General features: G+C 40.7%; 1 protein-coding gene and 1 non-coding gene across 5 annotated transcripts in view; both read left to right on the top strand.

Annotated features, from left to right (window-relative positions):
* The window catches only part of LOC133552620 (uncharacterized), a 58,512-nt gene extending 38,469 nt beyond the window's left edge, over nucleotides 1-20,043 (top strand). The window contains exons 2-11 of one of the 4 annotated variants that reach the window (XR_009806731.1): nucleotides 3,681-3,735; nucleotides 4,384-4,514; nucleotides 4,586-4,721; nucleotides 11,693-11,977; nucleotides 12,053-12,385; nucleotides 12,455-12,642; nucleotides 17,423-17,524; nucleotides 17,609-17,698; nucleotides 17,775-19,127; nucleotides 19,174-20,043. Coding sequence is in view for 3 of the 4 variants with exons in the window: in XM_061899922.1 (XP_061755906.1) it covers nucleotides 3,502-3,534; nucleotides 3,681-3,735; nucleotides 4,384-4,514; nucleotides 4,586-4,721; nucleotides 11,693-11,977; nucleotides 12,053-12,385; nucleotides 12,455-12,642; nucleotides 17,423-17,524; nucleotides 17,609-17,698; nucleotides 17,775-17,993 (1,572 nt within the window). In the remaining variant the exon portion in view is untranslated. Of the gene's footprint in view, nucleotides 1-3,219; nucleotides 3,370-3,391; nucleotides 3,535-3,680; nucleotides 3,736-4,383; nucleotides 4,515-4,585; nucleotides 4,722-11,692; nucleotides 11,978-12,052; nucleotides 12,386-12,454; nucleotides 12,643-17,422; nucleotides 17,525-17,608; nucleotides 17,699-17,774 lie in introns of those variants that run through there. The other 3 variants (XM_061899923.1, XM_061899922.1, XM_061899921.1) reach the window with 3 other exon arrangements.
* Nucleotides 30-112, top strand: trnal-cag (transfer RNA leucine (anticodon CAG)). Its single transcript has one exon. It is a non-coding gene; the product is annotated as a tRNA-Leu (tRNA).
* Nucleotides 20,044-24,285: the final 4,242 nt, after the last annotated feature.

The raw sequence follows: 24,285 nt of genomic DNA, 5'->3' as shown, positions 1-24,285 counted from the left end.
GTGTCTGCATATATTTTTATACATTTCACGTCAGGATGGGCGAGCGGTCTAAGGCGCTACGTTCAGGTCGTAGTCTACTCTGTAGGCGTGGGTTCAAATCCCACTTCTGACAAACCACTTTTTACCATGAATTAAAATAATACTAAAAGTTTCTTAAGAATTTATCAGCTGTGTGAACATGTGATCCTACACATACAGTATAGGCCAACACTTTGGACACACCTTCTCATTCAAAGTTTTTTCTTTATTTTCATGACTATTTACATTGTAGATTGTCACTGAAGGCATCAAAACTATGAATGAACACATGTGACGTTATGTACTCAACAAAAAAAAAAGGTGAAATAACTGAAAACAGGTTTTATATTCGAGTTTCTTCAAAATAGCCACCCTTTTCTCTGATTACTGCTATGCAAACTCTTGGGATTCTCTCGATGAGCTTCAAGAGGTAGTCACCTGAAACTGTTTTCACTTCACAGTTGTCGTAGTGTTGATGCATTCAGTGACAATCTACAAGGTAATAGTCTTGAAAATAAAGAAAACGTCTTGAAATTAGAAGGTGTGTCCAAACTTTTGGCCTGTACTGTGTATTTAAAAACAAATAATTGAATTCCAATTACTGTACATATAAATTACATAGATAGATAGACAGATAGAGATAGATAGATATTACCTTATTGATTCCTTTAGGAGAGTTCTCTTAGGAAAATTTAAATTCCAGCAGCAGTGTACAGACTTGAGATCAAATTTAAAAAGTAAAAAGAACATAATGAGGGTATGAATGGAAATAAAATTGAAAATATAACAATAATAATACAAATAAAAAGCAACAATAAGAATAAAATTATAACAGTAAAAATAAAAATATAACAAGAGGAACTATGCAGTAGTGACCATGTTATTAAAATGTATTGCACTGTTAATTGCAATTATACAGATTATGACTTTGAGATCTGCAAACATACATTTTTAATATTAGTAGTAGTATTATAGTAGTAGTAGTGTTACAATGAGGCACAAATACATTTAAAAGTAAACTGATTTACTGTACAGACCTTAACGATGTACTGTACATCGCTAATGTTAGATTCATTCTCCAGGAGAAATAATACAGATTGTTGATGTCATATGTACATCATGTACTTATGACATCAACAATTTGTAGTATTTCACCTGGAGAATAAATCTAACATTATTATCCATAATTCGCCGGTTCAGGGGTCACCAACCTTTTTGAAACCAAGAGCTACTTCTTGGGTACTGATTAATGCGAAGGGCTACCTGTTTGAGACACACTTAAAAAAAATTGCCAGAAATAGCCAATTTGCTCAATTAACCTTTAAACCTTTAATAAATATATATATATATATATATATATATATATATATATATATATATATATATATATATATATATATATATATATATATATATATATTTATATATATATATATATATATATGTATATAAAATGGGTATTTCTGTCTGTCATTCCGTCGTACATTTTTTTTCCTTTTACGGAAGGTTTTTTGTAGAGAATAAATGATGAAAAAAACACTCAATGGAACGGTTTAAAAGAGGAGAAAACAGGAAAAAAATGAAAATTAAATTTTGAAAGATAGTTTATCTTCAATTTCGACTCTTTAAAATTAAAAATTCAACCGAAAAAAAGAAGAGAAAAACTAGCTAATTTGAATCTTTTTGAAAAAATTCAAAAAAGAATTTTCACGGTGGAAGAGGGGTTAGTGCGTCTGCCTCACAATACGAAGTTCCTGCAGTCCTGGGTTCAAATCCAGGCTCGGATCTTTCTGTGTGGAGTTTGCATGTTCTCCCCGTGAATGCGTGGGTTCCCTCCGGGTACTCCGGCTTCCTCCCACCTCCAAAGACATGCACCTGGGGATAGGTTGATTGGCAACACTAAATTGGCCCTAGTGTGTGAATGTGAGTGTGAATGTTGTCTGTCTATCTGTGTTGGCCCTGCGATAAGGTGGCGACTTGTCCAGGGTGTACCCTGCCTTCCGCCCGATTGTAGCTGAGATAGGCGCCAGCGCCCCCCGCGACCCCGAAAGGGAATAAGCGGTAGAAAATGGATGGATGGAATTTATGGAGTATAATTAGTAATTTTTCCTGATTAAGATTAATTTTAGAATTTTGGTGACATGTTTTAAATGGGTTAAAAACCAATATGCATTTTGTTAGAATATATAACAAATTGGACCAAGCTATATTTCTAACAAAGAAAAACCATTATTTCTTTTAGATTTTCCAGAACAAAAATTTTAAAAGAAATTCAAAAGACTTTGAAATAAGATTCAAATTTGATTCTACAGATTTTCTAGATTTGCCAGAATATTTTTTGGGAATTTTAATCATAATAAGTTTGAAGAAATATTTCACAAATATTCTTCGTCGAAAAAACAGAAGCTAAAATGAAGAATTAAATTAAACATTTTTTTATTATTCTTTACAACAACAACAACAAAAATACTTGAACATTGATTTAAATTGTCGGGGAAGAAGAGGAAGGAATTTAAAAGGTAAAAAGGTATATGTGTTTAAAAATCCGAAAATCATTTTTAAGGTTGTATTTTTTCTCTAAAATTGTCTTTCTGAAAGTTATAAGAAGCAAAGTAAAAAAATAAATACATTTATTTAAACGAGTGAAGACCAAGTCTTTCAAATATTTTCTTGGATTTTCAAATTCTATTTGAGTTTTGTCTCTCTTAGAATTAAAAATGTCGAGCAAAGTGAGACCAGCTTGCTAGTAAATAAATACAATTTAAAAAATAGAGGCAGCTCACTGGTAAGTGCTGCTATTTGAGCTATTTTTAGAACAGGCCAGCGGGCGACTCATCTGGTCCTTACGGGCACCCGCAGGCACCACGTTGGTGACCCCTGCGCCGGTTTATTTGTTGATAATTATGATAACAATAGCGATACAACAATTGCTACTTATTGACTACTGATGTAAAATTAGTCATAAAAATTAACCCGATAAATATTATTATTAAATATAACAATACAATTGCGGTGGTCGTGTGTTACCTTGGGAAGCTAACAGATGCTAATTGCGTGCGATGTGACGTATCAGGGTGACTTTCCCGCCCCTCAATCCAATCAATCTTGGCGCAAAACCCTGCACAGCGTTTGCGCAAAGAGCGTACGCCTTCGCGGGCACCGACCGCACCGTCGGAGGCCTGTCGCGCATGTAGCGTAAAAGTGGTCCGGAATACAACTGACACATCTCCGTGGAAATGCCAGGGAAAAGCTACTGCGCATGCACCAACGTTTTTATACACATTAAAATCCCCAGCCGTGTAAATATTTCCCAACATCTTCCTGTGAGGCTCATTACCTCGCATCCGACAGGTGAGTCGGGGCGGGTTTGGCTTGTGATGAATATAACCGATTAGATAATATATCAGCAATAAATGACTGTTATTGGCCGTGATTTACCTGAGTGGGTTATAAGGATGTTACGTCACTCGGTGCGGGCTTGCCATGTCCACGAGGAAACGGTTTTATTTTCCAAAGGTCAGGAAATGTCCACATTTAAAAGCGTGTAGTACAAACGCCAGCCTGTAAATAGCGCTTATATGCTGCCATTGAAAAACAGAAGACATTAATAATTACACTGCAAGCGTGTTCATTTCAAGTAAATATGTTCTCTGTTTTAATAGGAGATGTCCCTGCGTGTCCTACTCGCTGTCCTGTGTTGCCTCCCTCTTACTGTGGGTGAGTTAATGTCTCCAAATGTTTATGGTTGCACCTGCAGGTCGTGGCTACACATACCTTCACATTTTTACATCATTATATGGCGCCACTCCATTACATTTCATTCATCATATTCCCTATAGCGGGGGGGGTCGTCAACCCGCGGCTCCGGAGCCGCATGTGGCTCTTTAGCGCCGCCCTAGTGGCTCTCTGGAGCTATTTCAAAAATATATGAAAAATGAAAATGATGAGGGGAAAAACATATTTTTGGTTTTAATTAAGTCTCCCTAAAAACATTTATATAATTAATAATGGAATCCAGATGCAAATTTATAAATTATTCACTGAATTATTCAGTGAATAATTATTCATTATTCAATGAAAACCAGTTTGACATCCTTGCACCAGATGGAGCCCGCATACCATTAGTGGTGTACACGTACAGTTGGAGAACTGTTTTTTCACGTCTTACATATTCCAGATGCGGTCCCTGTGCAGCCAGTTTAATAACTCATATTGTGTTGAAGTCTTAAATAATGTTGAATAAAAATATTTTTCTTCTTCACAAGTTTGCTCGTATTGGGTGAGCCAGCACAAATATTTCATCATGTTCCTCTTTTCATCTTTCACATGGATAAAACATACTTACTTCCTTTTCCACTTTGACAGGTGACCGAGAAGAAGTCCAGATGGTTTGTGCCGGGAAGGAATTCCATTTACCGGTTTACTCGACATCAAGAACCGTCACTTTCACACCAAACCCTGCAGGACCAAGGCGCGTCCTCCTTGAGAAGACCTATGTAAGTTTCTTTTGCTTTCAGTTTATTTTCTTATACACACAGATTACAAACCATATTTTTTATTTATTTAGGTAAGAGACCCTCGATTCAAATGGACCAAAGATAAGATGTTGGTGCTGAAGGATGTGACACATGCGGACCAAGGACTTTATTCCATCAAACTGGGTTCTGGATTCACCTACGAGACAGTTCGTCTGACTGTTTCAGGTTGGATGTTTTTGTCTAATTACCACTAATTAAAAATGGTGTCACCTTGTTATAATGTACTTGACTTAAACCCTAAACTAAAGTCTTAACAAGCTGCTCCTGCTCTGATTGGTTGCACGCAGAGCGGTAACAGCCAATCAACAGTGCGTAATCAGAGCGCATGTAGTTAGTGCTCCTTAAGTGGATTGAGCAGATAGGTGAGCATAAGTCAGCGGACTCTTACCAAATAATAATAAACACTTCCAAGTCAACTACTAGTAACATCACTATGAGCCCGTTGACGTTCTAGAAACATAAGCCGCAGCTCAGCTTGCTCGCAGTCCCTGAGGTGAAGGCTAATTATCTTTTAGCGTAACGTTAGCTCACTGTGCGGTATGTATTTGTGTGCGTGCGTGCGTTCAACATGCGTGTGTGTACGTGCGTTACGGACAGCATATACCTGTCTGTTAAATGAAGAGTTTCTGTCTCTGATAGTTGATTTAATAATTTAAGTACATCATAAAGCCGACATGAACTCCATGGTGTTCAGGGATGAATAGTCTCTCTTATTGCTATTGTACTATTTTTGCACCTATAGTTCTTGCTATCACATGTTGATAAAAATATAACATTTACATAATAAAAATCAACTACAGGCCTTTCAAATGCTGTAATAAATTAAGCATGATGAGTTGAGCATATGTCAGCATGTGGCCCCACTTTTAACCCTTTTTTTCAAGCGCTTACTTACAGTTAGTCATTCATTTGACTTTGTAAGTCATTATTTTAGTACGTAGGACTGTTTTGTTTTTATTTTACGGAAAAAATATCGAGATATATATCGTATTTCACCCTTCAGCAAACGGAGCGGAAAATACAACCAAAAGTTGTAGGCTTCTTCACGCAACGAAGCCGGCCTACTTCACCACAGTCTGTAGTCTATTGCCCCCCCAGGCTGTGGTGGCAGCGACGTGGTGGAGACGGTTTGCGACAGGCCGTGTTACACCGATCCTTACACCCACTCATCCACCCCTTCCCCGGTCCCCTCCCCTTGGAGAGTCACCACCTTAACTAACACATTTTCTGGGGAAACACTGCCATGTTATACTATTTTCCAATCAATAAGTCTCAGAGGTCCCACAAGATTGTATTGAAAGGGTGTGAACCAAAATCTAACCTTGATGATGGTTTTTAGTCAGTTTTGAGCATTTTTAGGAAGCTTGATAGATAGATAGATGGTACTTCATTGATTCCTTCAGGGAACACACAGTTTTGTGTATCTATAGAGTATGTAGCACCAATAATAACTTTTAAAACCTGAAATGTTGTGCTTTTCTTATGACACAAACCAAAAAGTTTTGCTTGTCAAAGTTGATCAGCTGGAGGGTCCGACCAGGATATTATCCTGGGAGTGTCGCAGCCTATTTTGATGCGTCTTTTTGTCAAAGTGGAGTAAAAGTAGCAGTATGTTTACATTTAAACATGCAATACGTCCTGTTTAAAGCTAGCAAGCCAGAATTGCTTACCATTGTGCCATGGAAATGACGTCATCAGACCAGGACAAGCCTTACTTTTACCATGAATTGATTAACGTGGACCCCCGACTTAAACAAGTTGAAGAACTTACTCGGGTGTTACCATTTAGTGGTCAATTGTACAGAATATGTACTGAACTGTGCAATCTACTAATAAAAGTTTCAATCAATCAATCAAAAGCCTTTACTTTAACGGCGTGGCGCGGTTGAGAGAGTGGACGTGCCAGCAACCTGAGAATTCCTGGTTCAATCCCCAGCTTCTACCAACCTGGTCACGTCCATTGTGTCCTTGAGCAAGACACTTCACCCTTGCTCCTGATCAGTGTGTGAATGGGTGAATGTGGAAATATGTCAAAGCGCTTTGAGTACCTTGAGGTAGGGCTGGGCGATATGGCCTTTTGTTAATATCTCAATATATTTAGGCCATGTCGCGATACACGATATATATCTCGATATTTTGCCTTAGCCTTGAATGAAGACTTGATGCATATAATCACAGCAGTATGATGATTCTATGTGTCTACATTAAAACATTCTTGTTTATACTGCATAAATATATGCTCATTTTAAACTTTCATGAAGGAAATCGCAACTAAGTCAATTTACCAAAACTGTTTTTATCAAACAGTTATTAAGCAGTGGTACAAACATTCATGTCATTTCAAAACAGAAAGTGCAAGATTGTCAGAGACATTTAAAAACATGCTATGAGTGCACTTTTGTGCATGATGTCATTAAGATGACACATCAAAACAACACAAAATTAAAGTGCACTTTTTGTACAGAACGCCACTACAATAGTTTACATCATGCACTTTTGTGCATGATGTCACACAAGATATTTCAATAACTGTCAAATACAATATGAGCTGCATAAAAGGAAATCAAAGAGTGTATGTCCTTCACTATGTGGTAGGTTACTGCGGACGTTATCTCCTTCTGTAGTTGACTTTTTGTCATACAGTGTTGATCTGGAAATGGTTGCTTCGGCATTTTGTTGGTGTGGCACCAGCCGAAGATGTTGATATGAGGAGTTTCAAGCACTCTTCATTCTCTAGCAGGTGACTTTTGGTCCCATATGGTCTAGCGGTTAGGATTCCTGGTTTTCACCCAGACGGCCTGGGTATGGGAACCACAATTTTATGTAGTAGAAATGTCGGTGATTTAACCGAGGGCCTCATCCTGTTCGTGACGCCAATTTTTTGTGGTTGAAAAGTTTGAATCTTAAACAGGAACAATAGAGAGTTTGTTACAACAGTTTGATTTACTCATAATCAGATAGAACAAAGTTGGATTGAATCGATATGTTTACACAGACAATGTCTCCAGAGATGAAAGATGGTGCACCCTCGTGAAGGAATTAAGAAAGAGCGCACACCCAGGCTTCGTCTTCCCTTCTTATTTATACACTCCATTATGGCCTGATTTGTAGCATAACAACTTATATAACTGTCCAGTGTTCAAATGTCACCTCACCAACAGAACAACCAGGGTGACTTGACCTCTTATGTCGTGTCCCTCCTAATGCATTTAGTTTAGAGGTGACCCTAGGACAGACATTTACCACTACAGTGCTACAAATTAGCAGTGCTGCTCCTTTTTGTAGCAACGCTTTTGCTGCATACTTGTAAAACATCTTGCCACTTGAAGCCAAACCACTGCCAGACGATGGACTCCCTGCTGTTTTTCTTGGAAATACATTTTTCCTTCATTTGTTACCACACCGCTAGCATCACAGCTAACTTTACCATGTCGCTACCTGTCTTCTCAGCAGGGCGTATGACGTTGCGACAGTATGTGACATATGTAAGAAGGTGCGCTTGTTTTATGTCTCTGCGAGAAGCAGATACAAGAAACAGTGAGAAAAGCCTGAAGTGTAATGTCCGCAGGTAAAACCAACTGCTTGAGGACATATACTCAAATATCACGATATAGTAATTTTCTATATCGCACCGAGACAAACCCGCGATATATCGAGTATATTCCATATATCGCCCAGCCCTACCTTGAAGGTAGAAAAGCGCTATAAAAGTATAACCCATTTACCTTTCCGTTTAGGCTGTCCACACGCACATGCTGAAGACAGAGTTCTGGAACTCTTTGCCCTGGCCAGCGTTTTCCAAAGTGTGCGTTTTTAAAGACAAAAGTATGTGTTTGTGTGTGGACAAGAGCCCGAAACCTGTAAAAAAAAAAGTATGAGTTCTCAAACTATATGAGTTTTTGTGGACATGGCCACATACTGTGTACAATTGATATCAAGTGCAAAATTGGCGCATACCACCCTATTTTAATGAGGCTTTTATGTGTATACCGGATGTCACCATGGAGACACTCATTTCCCTCCACATTTATGTCATCATATGGTACAACTTTTGGCGTTTTGTCATTCTCAAAAAGGTTCATCGTTATGTCTTATTCTTCATATACTTTTCAAATGTTCTTGTAGTCAGACAATATTTTTGGTATATTAGTATGGAATTTTTACTTGACATGTTTTGACCGTTTCAGTGTTTTGTCATGTTGTTGACATGAAGCACAAAAATACAATTCGTTCTATATTGAAGTGTGACCTAGACCAGTGGTCCCCAACCTTTTTGTATCCGCGGACCGGTCAACGCTTAATAATTTGTCCCGCGGCCCGGGGAGGGGGTGTCCTTTTTTTTTCTTTTTTTTTTTTCTTTCTTCTTTGTCATGAAAAAGGGACGTTTTTGTCATGAAAAAGGGAGGTTTTTGTGGTTGGTGCACTATTTGTAAGTGTATATTGTGTTTTTTATGTTGATTTAATAAAAATAAAAAAATATATATATATTTTTTTTCATAAAAAATTCTTCTGCGGCCCGGTGGTTGGGGACCACTGACCTAGACAACAAAACAGAACCTACTTTTAGCATGCTGAAAGTGCGCTCTGGAAGGCACTGCGATGTTGTGATCATGCACTTTATATAGAAGCTATATTAAAATAATATAGCTCCTCTATGAAAAAATAAACTGAAAATAAATGCCAGCAGACAGTAAAATTAATCAATTAAATTAGTTGTAAAAAGCCCCTTTAGCCATCCAGCTGCTATAAAATTATAAAATTTCATTGCAGAATCAACCATATGGCTAATATTTATATTTCTGACAGTCCAAATATGTTGCGGTGCACATAGACAAAGTATTCTCTCTCTCAATCTACTGTGTTTGCAGATTTTTCAGATGAATGACCATGAATTGCTCTTTTAAGTTTGCGCACCACAGTATTTTAATATATGACATAATCCAAACAACCTTTCCCATTCTAGCACGAAAAGTCAACACACCTGGTCACACATAAAACAACCTGCTGATTGAACTTTCTATAAAAAAATGTCCAAACACAACACATAATTGGGGCCGTACGGGAGCCTATACAGGACTGTATATTTCACCTTAGGGAGATGACTCCAATTATTTAATATTTATTTAAGAATTTAATATAAGAGAGGTTGGGGAGACGGCTTATAAAGTTTAACAGTTTACTATACACCCAAATAAGCATACAATAATCAGACATTGATTACACTCATACACTCTACCTCACTCACACGCTACCTCCCCAATAGAACCACCCACACTAATCCAATCACACAACACACACACACACCGTCCAACCTGGGCCCCTTGGCTGGGCCAGAAGATTGTCAGTTGCGGTCCTGATGAATCGGTAGTGCACTTAGGGGTGAGGTGAGTAGAAACTGCTATGCAAAGGGGGCGTTGGAGAGGGGGGGACACCTCCCGTTGTGGAGTAGAGATGAGGGGGGGAAGCACTTCCTTGCTTCCTTAAGCACGACTCAGGAGGTCCAGTCTGGAGCGAGAGGAGAACCAGCCTCGTCCTGGGTCACCTCTCTGTCGACAAGCCCCTGAGTGCGTGTAATGGACACGCCAACCTCGCGTGTCCACGTCCCTCGCAGTGACGTAGCAACAGTAGCACGCAACTAAACTCGCTCTATGTACAACACTCGCTCCCCAAACAATACCGTCCACGGGGAGAGGGTCTATATAAACAAACTTAGGTAAACGTGACTAAACTTGCTTTTATTTAAGACACGGTGGAGCACACAAACACCAGTGCGAGCTGCGGTTAGCTTCCTAGCCGTTAGTGGTAGATTTGGCACTGTGTGCAGGTGCCAAGTCATGTTGGAGAATTAAATCTTCACCTCCATAAAATTGGTCCGCGGCAGGCAGCATAAAGTGTTCTAAAACTTCCTGGTAGACTGCTGCATTGACCCTAGACCTCAGGAAACACAGTGGACCAACACCAGCAGTGACATGGCACCCCAGACCATTACCGATTGTGGAAATTTGACACTGGACTTCAGGCAACGTGGATTCTGTGCCTCTTCTGTCTTCCTCCAGACTCTGGGACCTTGATTTCCAAAGGAGATACAAAATTTACTTTCATCTGAAAACATAACTTTGGACCACTCAGCAGCAATCCAGTCCTTTTTGTCTTGAGCCCAGGCGAAACGCTTTTGACGTTGTCTCTTATTCAAGAGTGGCTTTACACAAGGAATGCGACAGCTGAAGCCCATATCTTGCATACGTCGGTGCGTAGTGGTTCTTGAAGCACTGACTCCAGCTGCAGTCCACTCTTTGTGGATCTCCCCCACATTTTTGAATCGGTTTTGTTTGACAATCCTCTCCAGGGCGCGGTTATCCCTCTTGCTTGTACACTTTTTTCTCCCATATCTTTGTCTTCCCTTCGCCTCTCTATTAATGTGCTTGGACACAGAGCTCTGGGAACATCCAACCTCTTTGGCAATGACCTTTTGTGTCTTGCCCTCCTTCTTTAAAGTATCAATGGTCATCTTTTGAACAGCAGTCTTCCCCATGATTGTGTGTCATACAGAATCAAAACGAGAGACCACTTAAAGGCTTTTCAGGTGTTTTGAGTTAGTTAGCTAATTAGAATGTGGCACCAGGTGTCTTCAATATCTGACCATTTCACCATATTCTAATTTTCTGAGATGTTGAATTTAGGGTTTTCATTGGTTGTCAGCTATAAATATCTCCTTTTTGGCAAAAAACACTTGAAATGTATCAGTCTGTTTTGGAATGAATGTATACATTCTACATGTTTGACTTTCTAAATGGAATTAATGAAATAAATCAACTTTTTAATGATATTCTAATAATATGACCAGCACCTGTGTGCTGTGTGTGTGTGTATATATATATATATATATATATATATATATATATATATATATATATATATATATATATATATTATATTATACACACGTTATATATGTGTGTATGTGTACATGCAGTGGGCTTTCGGACCCTGGCCATAATTTTTTAACCCAATGCGGTCCCCAAGTCAAAAAGTTTGGACTCACGTGCTCCCCTGCAACCAGCATACATCATGCAGCTTTCTTGGGGTATGGTTATGTAAAAGACGCAAATGTTTCTGCCCATTTCAACCTGCTTTAGAATGCGTCAAGTCCAACTACAGAAAATATGGAGAAAACTTTGAGTACAACATCCCCAACAATGGCTCCGTCCTGGAGTTTGCTCCCCGAGGGACTCCGTCCGAGGCGATGCCGATAGTTCTGTGGAACCTCACCAACCATGACACCAGTGTCGCGGGTCGGGGACGGCTGCTGCGAGACGGGAAGCTCTGGGTGGCTGAGAGAGTGACGCAGGCCGACCAGGGCAACTACACGGTGCGTGACGCCGAAGGCACGGTGGTGTCCCACATCACCCTCATCGTCGGCGGTGAGAAAAAACTCAAGAGAATGTGCTTTACAAAACGTCAACAACCTCATTTTGTCCTCCTTTTGTATCTTACAGGACACATTTTCAACGTGACTCACAATAGCAAAGGGTCTCTGGCCCTACCTCTCTTTCTCCCCGTGCCACAAGCGTACCTCATGTTTACTGCCATCCGACGCCCTGACGAATCCTGGCTGGATCCTTCAGACCCCCGTCGTGGTCCTTCGCAGCTGGTCCACGAGGGCCAAATAACCAACCAAGACCCTCGGTTCAGGGGTCTCGTCTCGATAGGCCGGAACGGCTCCACTAACGTGGTCGTCATAGCGAGGTTAACCCCAAGTCACGATGGGGTCTATGAAATCAGAGACAGGGACGGGAACCTGGTGTCGTCCACCTGGTTGCAGGTGACAGGTGAGTGACGCACATACCGTGTCATTTTAAACACTTTTCTAACTGTCTCATCTCTCTCAACTGCTCCAGAAAAGGTGGACAAGTTGCGAGCCCTTTTCAAGTCCATCACTGTCCCTTGCAGCTTGTTCCTGTCTCTGACGGGGATAATACTGTTCTTGAAGCGCTACCCTTGGCCCGCCTGCAACCCGTTCAACATTCTCACGTGGTTCAGGAAATACCGCACGCCGCAAGCACAGCCCCAGATGGTCAACATCCAGGTGAGCAGTTGGACAAAACCAAAACGGCTGCCCTGTTTCTACTAGGGTTGTACGGTATACCGGTTTTAGTATAGTACCGCGATACTAATGAATCTTATTCGGTGCTATACCACCTCTAAAAAGTACTGGTCCCCCGCCCCTGTGTTATCGTCACGTTGTGTCATTGCTGGTTTACGAGCAGTCAAGCATGTTCGGCAGCGCACAATCACGGAGTACTTACAAGCAGACACAGTGTGTGGACAGAAAAGGGAGAACAGACGCATTTTGGCTTAAAAAGATAAAGGTAAAGCTATAACACTGAAACGCCCTCAGGAAGAGGTGCTTTAAAGGCCTACTGAAACCCACTAAATCTTAACATTGCAACACATGCCAATACGGCCTTTGTAGTTTACTAAATTGCAATATTAAATTTCAACGAACAATTTGCAGTCATGTTGTTATTATAGAATATACATTCAATGATAGCAACACCTCAAGATAATGCGCAAGTAGGGCTGGGCGGTATGGCCTTTTTTTAATATCTCAATATTTTTAGGCCAAATCGCGATACACGATATATATCTCGAAATTAAGCCTTAGCCTTGAATGAACACTTGATAGATATAATCACAGCAGTATGATGATTCTATGTGTCTACATTAAAACATTCTTGTTCATACTGCATTAATATATGCTACTTTTAAACTTTCATGCAGACGGGATGTTCAACTAACTCAATTTAGCAAAACTATATTTATTAAACAGTTATTAAGCAGTGGCACAAACATTCATGTCATTTCAAAACCGAAAGTGCAAGATTGTGCACTTTAGTGCATGATGTCACTAACACAACACTAAAGTGCACTTTTTGTACAGAAAGCCACTACAATAGTTTAAAAAAAAAATAAAGTGCACTTTTGTGCATGATTTCACACAAGATATTTCAATAACTGTCAAAAATGAGCTGCATAATAGGAAATCAAATGGTGTGTGTGTCCTTCGCTAGTTGGTAGTTCACTGCGGACATTATCTTCTCTTGACTATTTTTTTTTCATACCGTGTTGATCTGGAAATGTTTGCCTCGGCATTTTGATGGTGTGGGCGTGTGGCACCGAACCATTCTCTAGCAGGTGACTTTTCAAATGATGCAACGCTTTTGCCCCACACTTGACATATTACGGTTGTCTGTTCAACATATTCCCACTTGAAGCCAAACCACTGCCAGACGATGGACCCCCTGCTGTTTTTCTTGGGAATTAATTCTTCCTTCATTTGTTGTCAATTTCGCACCTTCTTTCTCTCGTATTACCACTCGCACCGCTCCTCTAGCGTCACAGTTAAAGTTACCCATGCTGCTACCTCTCTGCTCCGCGAGGGCATATACGTATGTGACGTATGTAAGAAGGTGCACTTGCTGTCTGTGAGAAGGAGAGACAGAAAAGAGTGAAGAAGAGCCTGTAGTGTAATGCCAGCAGCTAAAAGCAACTGGGTGAGAAGGTATACTCCAATATCACGATATAGTCATTTTCTATATCGCACAGAGACAAACCCGCGATATATCGCCCAGCCCTATGCGCAAGCATATGTGATGTAGCTAAGTACGTAATTAGGTCATTACAGACGACAAGCTGTAAGAGGGCGGCATAAACTGTGTAAAATACATGGGAAAGTTGGTGCCCTCTAGGCATCCGTGTAAATATTTCAAACAGCCCTTTTAATAAATGGTTAAACGTTGCTGTTCTTGCTTTGTTTATACAAGAAACAAAACTGAGCAATAGTTACTATTCTATTACACATGGCTTTTTTTCCTGCTTCGTAAGAAACAAACGTACGTTTTGATTAAACAGTTGACGTGCTGGTTTGAGCGCCACTCAGGGACGGGGTGGCGAAGTTGGGAGAGTGGCCGTGCCAGCAATCTGAGGGTTACTGGTTCAATCTCCACCTTCTACCACCCTAGTCACGTCCGTTGTGTCCTTGGGCAAGACACTTCACCCTTGCTCCTGATGGGTCCCGGTTAGCGCCTTGCATGGCAGCTCCCGCCATCAGTGTGTGAATGTGTGTGTGAATGGGTGAATGTGGAAATACTGTCAAAGCGCTTTGGGCTCCTTAAAAAGGGGTAGAAAAGCGCTATACAAGTACACCCCATTTACCATTTTACTCAGAGATCGACACAATCCTGCCCCCGAACCACCGCAACTAAGAAAGTGTGTGCGAAGGCAGGCAGCATAAGAACAAATCAGAGGGAAAAAGAAAACGTTAAAAATATGTCCTTCCAATTAGCAGCATCATTTGTGGTCACATAGACCACAGTCAGTCTCCACAGCATGCAGCTACATGTGCCCAAATCACAAACATTTACCCATAAAATATTGAGAAGCTGCAGGCTGTGTACAGTATTGGACCTATTTTCATGTGTTCTGTCTTGTCTTAACTCAACAAAATTGACGGTCATGCATTACCTTTGGTACACACACACACACACACACACACACACACATATCCCTTGTTGTCAACTCTGACTCCTCAAATCTGTCTGTGTCCAACATAAACAAGTTGCCAGATGTCACGAGGGAAACAACCAGCTAATGAAAATAAGAGTTATACTAAGGAGATAACACGCAGACTTGGCAACACTGAATTAGTTCCCAAAGCATTCACACACATGGTTTTCTACACCAAAATTTATCTCAGAATCAGAATAGTTTTTATTGCCATTGTTTGAGAATAGGTTCACAAACTAGGATTTTTTCTTGGTCCAATTGTGCAACATAAAACATATGTAACACAGAAGATCTATATATTAATGTTAAGGTGTAGGTCAAGTGGGGGTGACCAAAGGATGATGGGACGGGAGACAAGGGGGGATTACAAAAAATGAAAACATTTAATTTGACAAAAAGGGATAACTAAGGGCGATGGGACAGAAACGCACACCATGAATCAGGACAAAATAGGTTCCTCAGAGGTTGGCGGGTAAAAGGACCTGGGCACACTGAGCAAGGCAAGAGTCCAAAACAAGAAATCCTTTTACCTCAGGGAGACTAGAAAATAAACACACAAGAGGTTAGGGAATTCAGGACAAAGTAGTGAAAATGTACCGGGACTGGTGAAGCAGGTGCATGCGCGAGGAGAGTTCGGGATACAATAACCGGTGAGGCCAAGCTGTCTGTGACGAGTCTAAATACTGTCAGGATAATTAAGAGCAGGTGTGCCACAAGGTCCGCCCCTTGCCGAGGATGAAACACTGATAACACAGGTGCAGAAAAGGAGAAGGCAGGATAAAAGTAAACACAACAATTAAACTTCTTCTTCTTTCGCACAATGGAAACAAGCCTTTTGAATTTTTGTGCCATCCATTTGCCTTTTTAAAGCATTACATGGATTAAATTCTTTTTAGCAACGCTTTTGCCCCACACTTGACAAATTACAGTTGTCTGTTCGACATATTCCCACTTGAAAGGCCTACTGAAATGAGATTTTCTTATTTAAACGGGGATAGCAGGTCCATTCTATGTGTCATACTTGATCATTTCGCGATATTGCCATATTTTTGCTGAAAGGCTTTAGTAGAGAACATCCACGATAAAGTTCGCAACTTTTGGTCGCTAATAAAAAAGCCTTGCCTGTACCGGAAGTAGCAGACGATGTGCGCGTGACGTCACGGGTTGTGGAGCTCCTCACATTTGAACATTTACAATCATGGCCACCAGCTGCGAGAGCGATTCGGACCGAGAAAGCGACAATTTCCCCATTAATTTGAGCGAGAATGAAAGATTCGTGGATGAGGACGGTGAGAGTGAAGGGTTAGAAAAAAAAAAATTGAGGGCAGTGGGAGCGATTCAGATGTTATTAGACACATTTACTAAGATAATTCTGGAAAATCCCATACCTGCTTATTGTGTTACTAGTGTTTTAGTGGGATTATATGGTACCTGAAAGTATGAAGGGTGTGGTGACCGCCAGTGTCTCCGGTGGGAGGAGGCAAGAGAGTCCGCAGCTGCAGGAGGACGCAAGCTCCGCTCATGTCTACGGTAAGAGCCGACTTATTACCACAAATTTCTCTCCGAAACTTGTCGGTTGACATGTGATCGCTTGACCGCTCTGTTCCATAGTAAAGCTTCACCTTCGGGAATGTAAACAAGGAAACTCCGGCTGTGTTTGTGTTGCTAAAGGCAGCTGCAATAATGTCCAGAATACTGTGTAATTATGCGATGAAAAGAGACGATTTTTAGCCGTGAGCGGTGTTGGAAGAACATGTCCGCTACAACCGCGACGTTTTCAACAGGATACTTCGCGGGAAATTTAAAATTGCAATTTAGTAAACTAAAAAGGCCGTATTGGCATGTGTTGCAATGTTAATATTTCATCATTGATATATAAACTATCAGACTGCGTGGTTGGTAGTAGTGGCTTTCAGTAGACCTTGAAGCCCCCTGCTGTTTTTCTTGGGAATTAATTATTTCTCCATTTGTTACCAGATTCGCACCTTCTTTCTCTCGTATTACCACTCGCACGGCTCCGCTAGCATCACAGCTAACATTACCCGTGCTGCTACCGCTCTGCTCCATGAGGGCGTATACGTATGTGACGTATGTAAGAAGGTGTCTGTGAGAGGGAGACACAAGAAGGAGTGGGAAGAGCCTGTAGTTTAATGCCAGCAGCTAAAAGCAACTGTGTGAGAACGTATACTCGAATATCACGATATAGTCATTTTCTATATCGCACAGAGACAAACCCGCGATATGTCGAGTATATCGATATATCGCCCAGCCCTCCTGACTATTGTTTATGTTGCATACAGAATTACAGTAATCCAAGCCCCCAGGCTCCCGGCTACTACAATCATGTCCAGCAGCCTGGAACACCAAGGAAATGGACCCCGGTTGGCAGTCCAGTTCATACCGTATGTGTTACGTACCTCACGGCTCATTTCTGCATGCACTGGTCGCACACCCTGGATTTATGTTCATGGTCTCTGTCTTTCCAGGGTCATACTGCTGTGATGGGAGCGACAACGCCTCGACCCACTCCTGTTCGGGCAAAACCAGACAACCAGGCAGCGCAGGATCTGGCTCCCGTGAGTTCAATTCATCTGCCGAGGTAAGACTCCAGATGTCAACATGCGTAAGACATATCTGTGCGTCATTTACCAGGAAACAGCTAACGAGGACGAGGGGAACATTTCCTTCCCGTTGTCCGGGGTGCCAGATTGCCTCCGCACCTCTGAAGACTGCGTTCAATTCCAAATCAAGAAGAAACCGGTTCAAGAGAGATGGAGCAAAACAAATGAGTACTTTTCTCTGCTGCCACTGGAAACGGATACGTCTGAAACCTGCAGTGTTTACACTTCCAAGAAGCTGAATGTCTTGTAGTGCACGGAGGAGCATGTGAAAAAAGTTAGGGAAAAGGCAAAGACTCACTTGTGCCTTTTTGCTATCAAGCTTACACTGTATTTTAAAGGCCTACTGAAATGAGATTTTCTTATTTAAACGGGGATAGCAGGTCCAGTCTATGTGTCATACTTGATCATTTTCATAATATTTCCATATTTTTGCTGAAAGGATTTAGTAGAGAAAATCGATAATAAAGTTCGCAACTTTTGGTGCTGATAAAAAAGCCTTGCCTGTACCAGAAGTAGCAGACGATGATGTCACAAGGGTCAGGGCTCCTCACGTCCTCACATTGTTTATAATGGGAGCCTCTAGCGGCAAGAGCTATTCGGACCAAGAAAACGACAATTTCCCCATTAATTTGAGCGAGGATGAAAGATTCGTGGATGATGATATTGATAGCGAAGGACAAAAAAAAAGCGATTGCATTGGGACGGATTCAGATGTTTTTAGACACATTTACTAGGATAATTCTGGGAAATCCCTTATCTTTCTATTGTGTTGCCGCTGTCTTGGATCCGCTTTGAACTGAACTCTCGCGGCTGTGTTGGAGCCACTAAGGATTGAACTTTCATAGTATCATGTTAGACCCGCTCGACATCCATTGCTTTCGGTCCCCTAGAGGGGGGGGGTTGCCCACATCTGAGGTCCTCTCCAAGGTTTCTCATAGTCAGCATTGTCACTGGCGTCCCACTGGATGTGAATTCTCCCTGCCCACTGGGTGTGAGTTTTCCTTGCCCTTTTGTGGGTTCTTCCGAGGATGTTGTTGTCGTAATGATTTGTGCAGTCCTTTGAGACATTTGTGATTTGGGGCTATATAAATAAACATTGATTGATTGAGTGATGTTGCTAATGTTTTAGTGAGATTAAATAGTACCTGATAGTCAGAGGGGTGTGTCCACGGGTGTCTTGACGCAAGTCTCTGAGGGAAGTCGACGGCAGCTGCATGTAGAGCGCAAGCTCAGCTGATCTCCGGTAAGAGGCGACTTTTTACCACAATTTTCTCACTGATACCTGACAAGTGGTCGGGATCCATGTTCGCTTGACCGCTCTGATCCAGAGTAAAGTTTCACCTCTGGGAATTTTAAACAAAACACCGTGTTTGTGTGGCTAAAGGTGAAAGCTTCCCACCTCCATCTTTCTACTGTTTGTGTGGCTAAAGGCTAAAGCTTCCTACCTCCATCTTTCTACTTTGACTTCTTTATTATTAATTGAACAAATTGCAAAAGATTCAGCAACACAGATGTCCAGAGTACTGTTTAGTTGCACGATGAAAAGAGACGACTTTTAGCCGCAAATGGTGCTGCGGTCCCTGCAACCCAGGACGTCACGCGCACGCGTCATCATTCCGCGACGTTTTCAACAACAAACTTCGCCGGAAATTTTAAATCTTAATTTAGTAAAATAAACCGGCCGTATTGGCATGTGTTGCAATGTTAATATTTCATCATTGATATATAAACTATCAGACTGCGTGGTGGGTAGTAGTGGCTTTCAGTAGGCCTTTAAATAAATTAGTATCCACAGTGCATGCCATTATTCCGAGTGTAATGGTATTTTCCTGCAGCATGATAAGAGTATTAACCTTTCCTGCTTCATACTTGTCGTTTATTTACTCAGATGGGGCTTCAAAAGTCTCCCATCCTCTAATGTTACCTACCTCCAGACCCTCAGGACCACCCAGATCTGCACAGTATATATATTTGCTGAACCTTTGAAAGTGTTTTCTCCAAGATCATTGTGGGGCTTCATAGAAATTAGACCCTGTGATGTAAGTGTTTGCAAAAGAGAATAGTCACTAACTGTGAATATTTACAATGTTAAATGTGTTGTAGTATAGTTATCTTACTATAATATAACCCCGTTGGTACTGTAATCTACAGTATAACACGCCACATGGAACATTGTAATGTATTGTATTGTATCACCAAATCTTTCCATTTGATGACAATGACACATTTTATTTTTGTACCATATGTATATTGTTGATTTTAAAATAAAAATATATCTCAACAGATGCAGATCTCACATTTGCAAGCATATTGTCATGTGTATGTTGAAAGCAATGTGTGTAAATTCACATCAACAGTGTGCAGCGACTGGGATGAGAATCAGCACCTCCAAGTCCGAGACCATGGTTCTCGCCCGGGAAAGGGTGGGGTGCCATCTCCAGGTTGGGGAGGGGATCTTGCCCCAAGTGGAGGAGTTCAAGTACAAACCCCGTTTCCTTATGCGTTGGGAAATTGTGTTAAATGTAAATATAAACGGAATACAATGATTTGCAAATCCTTTTCAACCCATATTCAGTTGAATATGCTACAAAGACAAAATATTTGATGTTCAAACTGATAAACGTTTTTTTTTTTTTGCAAATCATTAACTTTAGAATTTGATAATGGCAACATATGACAATGAACTTGGGAAAGGTGGCAATAAATACTGATAAATTTGAGGAATGCTCATCAAACACTTATTTGGAACATCCCACAGGTGTGCAGGCTAATTGGGAACAGGTGGGTGCCTTAATTGGGTATAAAAACAGCTTCCCAAAAAATGCTGAGGCTTTCACAAGAAAGGATGGGGCGAGGTACACCCCTTTGTCCACAACTGTGTGAGCAAATAGTCAAACAGTTTAAGAACAACGTTTCTCAAAGTGCAATTGCAAGAAATTTAGGGATTTCAACATCTACGGTCCATAATATCATCAAAAGGTTCAGAGAATCTGGAGAAATCACTCCACGTAAGCGGCATGGCCGGAAACCAACATTGAATGACCGTGACCTTCGATCCCTCAGACGGCACTGTATCAAAAACCGACATCAATCTCTAAAGGATATCACCACATGGGCTCAGGAACACTTCAGAAAACCACTGTCACTAAATACAGTTCTTCGCTACATCTGTAAGTGCAAGTTAAAGCGCAACTATGCAAAGCGAAAGCCATTTATCAACAACACCCTGAAATGCTGCAGGCTTCTCTGGGCTCGAGATCATCTAAGATGGACTGATGCAAAGTGAAAAGTGTTCTGTGTACTGACGAGTCCACATTTCAAATTGTTTTTGGAAATATTCGATATTGTGTCATCCGGACCAAAGGGGAAGCGAACCATCCAGACTGTTATCGAAGCAAAGTTCAAAAGCCAGCATCTGTGCTGGTATGGGGGTGCATTAGTGCCCAAGGCATGGGTAACTTACACATCTGTGAAGGCACCATTAATGCTGAAAAGTACATCCAAGCACCGTCTTTTTCATGGACGCCCCTGCTTATTTCAGCAAGACAATGCCAAGCCACATTCAGCACGTTTTACAACAGCGTGGCTTCGTAAAAAAGGAGTGCGGGTACTTTCCTGGCCCGCCTGCAGTCCAGACCTGTCTCCCATGGAAAATGTGTGGCGCATTATGAAGCGTAAAATACGACAGCGGAGACCCCGAACTGTTGAACGACTGAAGCTCTACATAAAACAAGAATGGGAAAGAATTCCACTTTCAAAGCTTCAACAATTAGTTTCCTCAGTTCCCAAACGTTTATTGAGTGTTGTTAAAAGAAAAGGTGATGTAACACAGTGGTGAACATGCCCTTTCCAAACTACTTTGGCACGTGTTGCGGCCATGAAAATCTAAGTTAATTATTATTTGAAAAAAAAAAAAAAAGTTTATGAAGCGTGCCAAAGTAGTTGGGAAAGATGTGTAAGTTACCCATGCCTTGGGCACTAATGCACCCCCATACCATTACAGATGCTGGCTTTTGAACTTTGCGTCGATAGCAGTCTGGATGGTTCGCTTCCCCTTTGGTCCGGATGACACAATGTCGAATATTTCCAAAAACAATTTGAAATGTGGACTCGTCAGTCCACAGAACACTTTTCCAATTTGCATCAGTCCATCTTAGAAGATCTCGAGCCCAGAGAAGCCGGCGGCGTTTCTGGATGTTGTTGATAAATGGCTTTCGCTTTGCATAGTAGAGCTTTAACTTATACTTACAGATGTAGCGACATACTATATTTCGTGACAGTGGTTTTCTGAAGTGTTCCTGAGCCCATGTGGTTATATCCTTTAGAGATTGATGTCGGTTTTTGATACAGTGCCGTCTGAGGGATCGAAGGTCACGGTCATTCAATGTTGGTTTCCGGCCATGCCGCTTACGTGGAGTGATTTCTCCAGATTTTCTGGACCTTTTGAAGATATTATGGAGCGTAGATGTTGAAATCCCAAAATTTCTTGCAATTACACTTTGAGAAACGTTGTTCTTAAACTGTTTGACTATTTGCTCACGCAGTTGTGGACAAAGGGGTGTACCTCGCCCCATCCTTTCTTGTGAAAGCCTCAGCATTTTTTGGGAAGCTGTTTTTATACCCAATCATGGCACCCACCTGTTCCCAAATAGCCTGCACACCTGTGGGATGTTCCAAATAAGTGTTTGATGAGCATTCCTCAATTTTATCAGTATTTATTGCTACCTTTCCCAACTTCTTTGTCACGTGTTGCTGGCATCAAATTCTAAAGTTAATGATTATTTGAAAAAAAAAAAAAAGTGTATCAGTTTGAACATCCAATATGTTGTCTTTGTAGCATATTCAACTGAATATGGGTTAAAAAGGATTTGCAAATCATTGTATTCTGTTTATATTTACATCTAACACAATTTCCCAACTCATAGGGAAACAGGGTTTTTAGTTTGTATAGGTCAAGAAATGGCAGCTACACTTTCCATCTTAAAGATCTAAAAACATTATTTACTTATTTATTTAAAGGTCTACTGAAACCCACTACTAGCCACCACGCAGTCTGATAGTTTATATATCAATGATGAAATATTAACATTGCAACACATGCCAATACGGCCGCTTTAGTTTACTAAATTGCAATTTTAAATTTCCTGTGGAGTTTATTGTTGAAAACGCCGCAGAATGATGACGCGTGCGCCTGACGTCACGGACTGTCAGGAAATATTAGCGCAGCACCGCTTGCGGCTAAAAGTCTTCTCTTTTCATCGCGCAATTACACAGTATTCTGGACATCTGTGTTGCTGAATCTTTTGCAATTTGTTCAATTAATAATGGAGAAGTCAAAGTAGAAAGATGGAGTTGGGAAGCTCTAGCCTTTAGCCACACAAACACACGGTGATTCCTTGTTTAAAATTCCCGGAGGTGAAACTTTACTATGGATCAGAGCGGTCAAGCGAACATGGATCCCGACCACTTGTCAACTGGCAGGTTTCTGTGAGAAAATTGTGTGAAAAAGTCGCTTCTTACCGGAGATCTGTGGAGTTTGCGCCGTCTTTGTATCTGCCGTGACTTCCCTCAGACACTGGCCTCAAGACACCCGTGGACACACCCCTCTGACTATCAGGTACTATTAAACTCACTTAAACACTAGCAACACAATAGAAAGTTAAGGTATTTCCCAGAATTATCCTAGTAAATGTGTCTAAAAACATCTGAATCGCTCCCAATGCAATCGCCTTTTTTTTTTTCTAGTCCTTCGCTATCAATATCCTCAAACACGAATCTTTCATCTTCGCTCAAATTAATGGGGAAATTGTCGTTTTCTCGGTCCGAATAGCTCTTTTCGTTGGGAATGCATCTGCTTTGAGTGTCGCAGGATATCCACACAATCTTGCCATCTCTGTAGTAGCATTGCTACTACAGAGATGGCTCAATATATCTCGGACCTTATCCAAATTTACATTCCTGCGTGCGCTCTGAGGTCCGAGAGCCAGTTCCAGCTCGTGGTGCCCAAGACCAGACTTAAGACCAGGGGAGACAGGGCCTTCTCTGTGGTTGGCCCTAAGCTCTGGAACACTCTGCCCCTCCATGTTCAAACTGCTTCCACAGTGGAGTGTTTTAAGTCTCGTCTTAAGACCCACTTTTATTCTTTGGCTTTTAACACTACGTGAGTTGTGTGGTCCTCTGTTCTCTATTGTCCTCTGTGTTTTTTATACACTTTGATTTTTATTTTACTGTTTTAATTGATTTTACTCTTTAAAATTGTTTTTAATCATATTTGTTTTTATATTGTTTTTATTGGTTTTATATTTATTTATTTTTTGTTTTTATTCAGTCCTTGGTGGAGCATAATATATATATATATATATATATATATATATATATATACTTTTTTATTTTATTTTTTTAATTTATTTATTTTTTTATTTATTCATTTTATTTTATTATTTTTTTTTTTTAACAATTGTTTCTAACATGGCTGTGCAGCACTTTGGAAATGTTATTGTTGTTTAAATGTGCTATATAAATAAAGTGGATTGGATTGGATT

Source organism: Nerophis ophidion, linkage group LG05 (assembly GCF_033978795.1).
Source record: "Nerophis ophidion isolate RoL-2023_Sa linkage group LG05, RoL_Noph_v1.0, whole genome shotgun sequence".
Taxonomy (NCBI): domain Eukaryota; kingdom Metazoa; phylum Chordata; class Actinopteri; order Syngnathiformes; family Syngnathidae; genus Nerophis; species Nerophis ophidion.
This window is presented reverse-complemented; position numbering and strand designations above follow the sequence as displayed.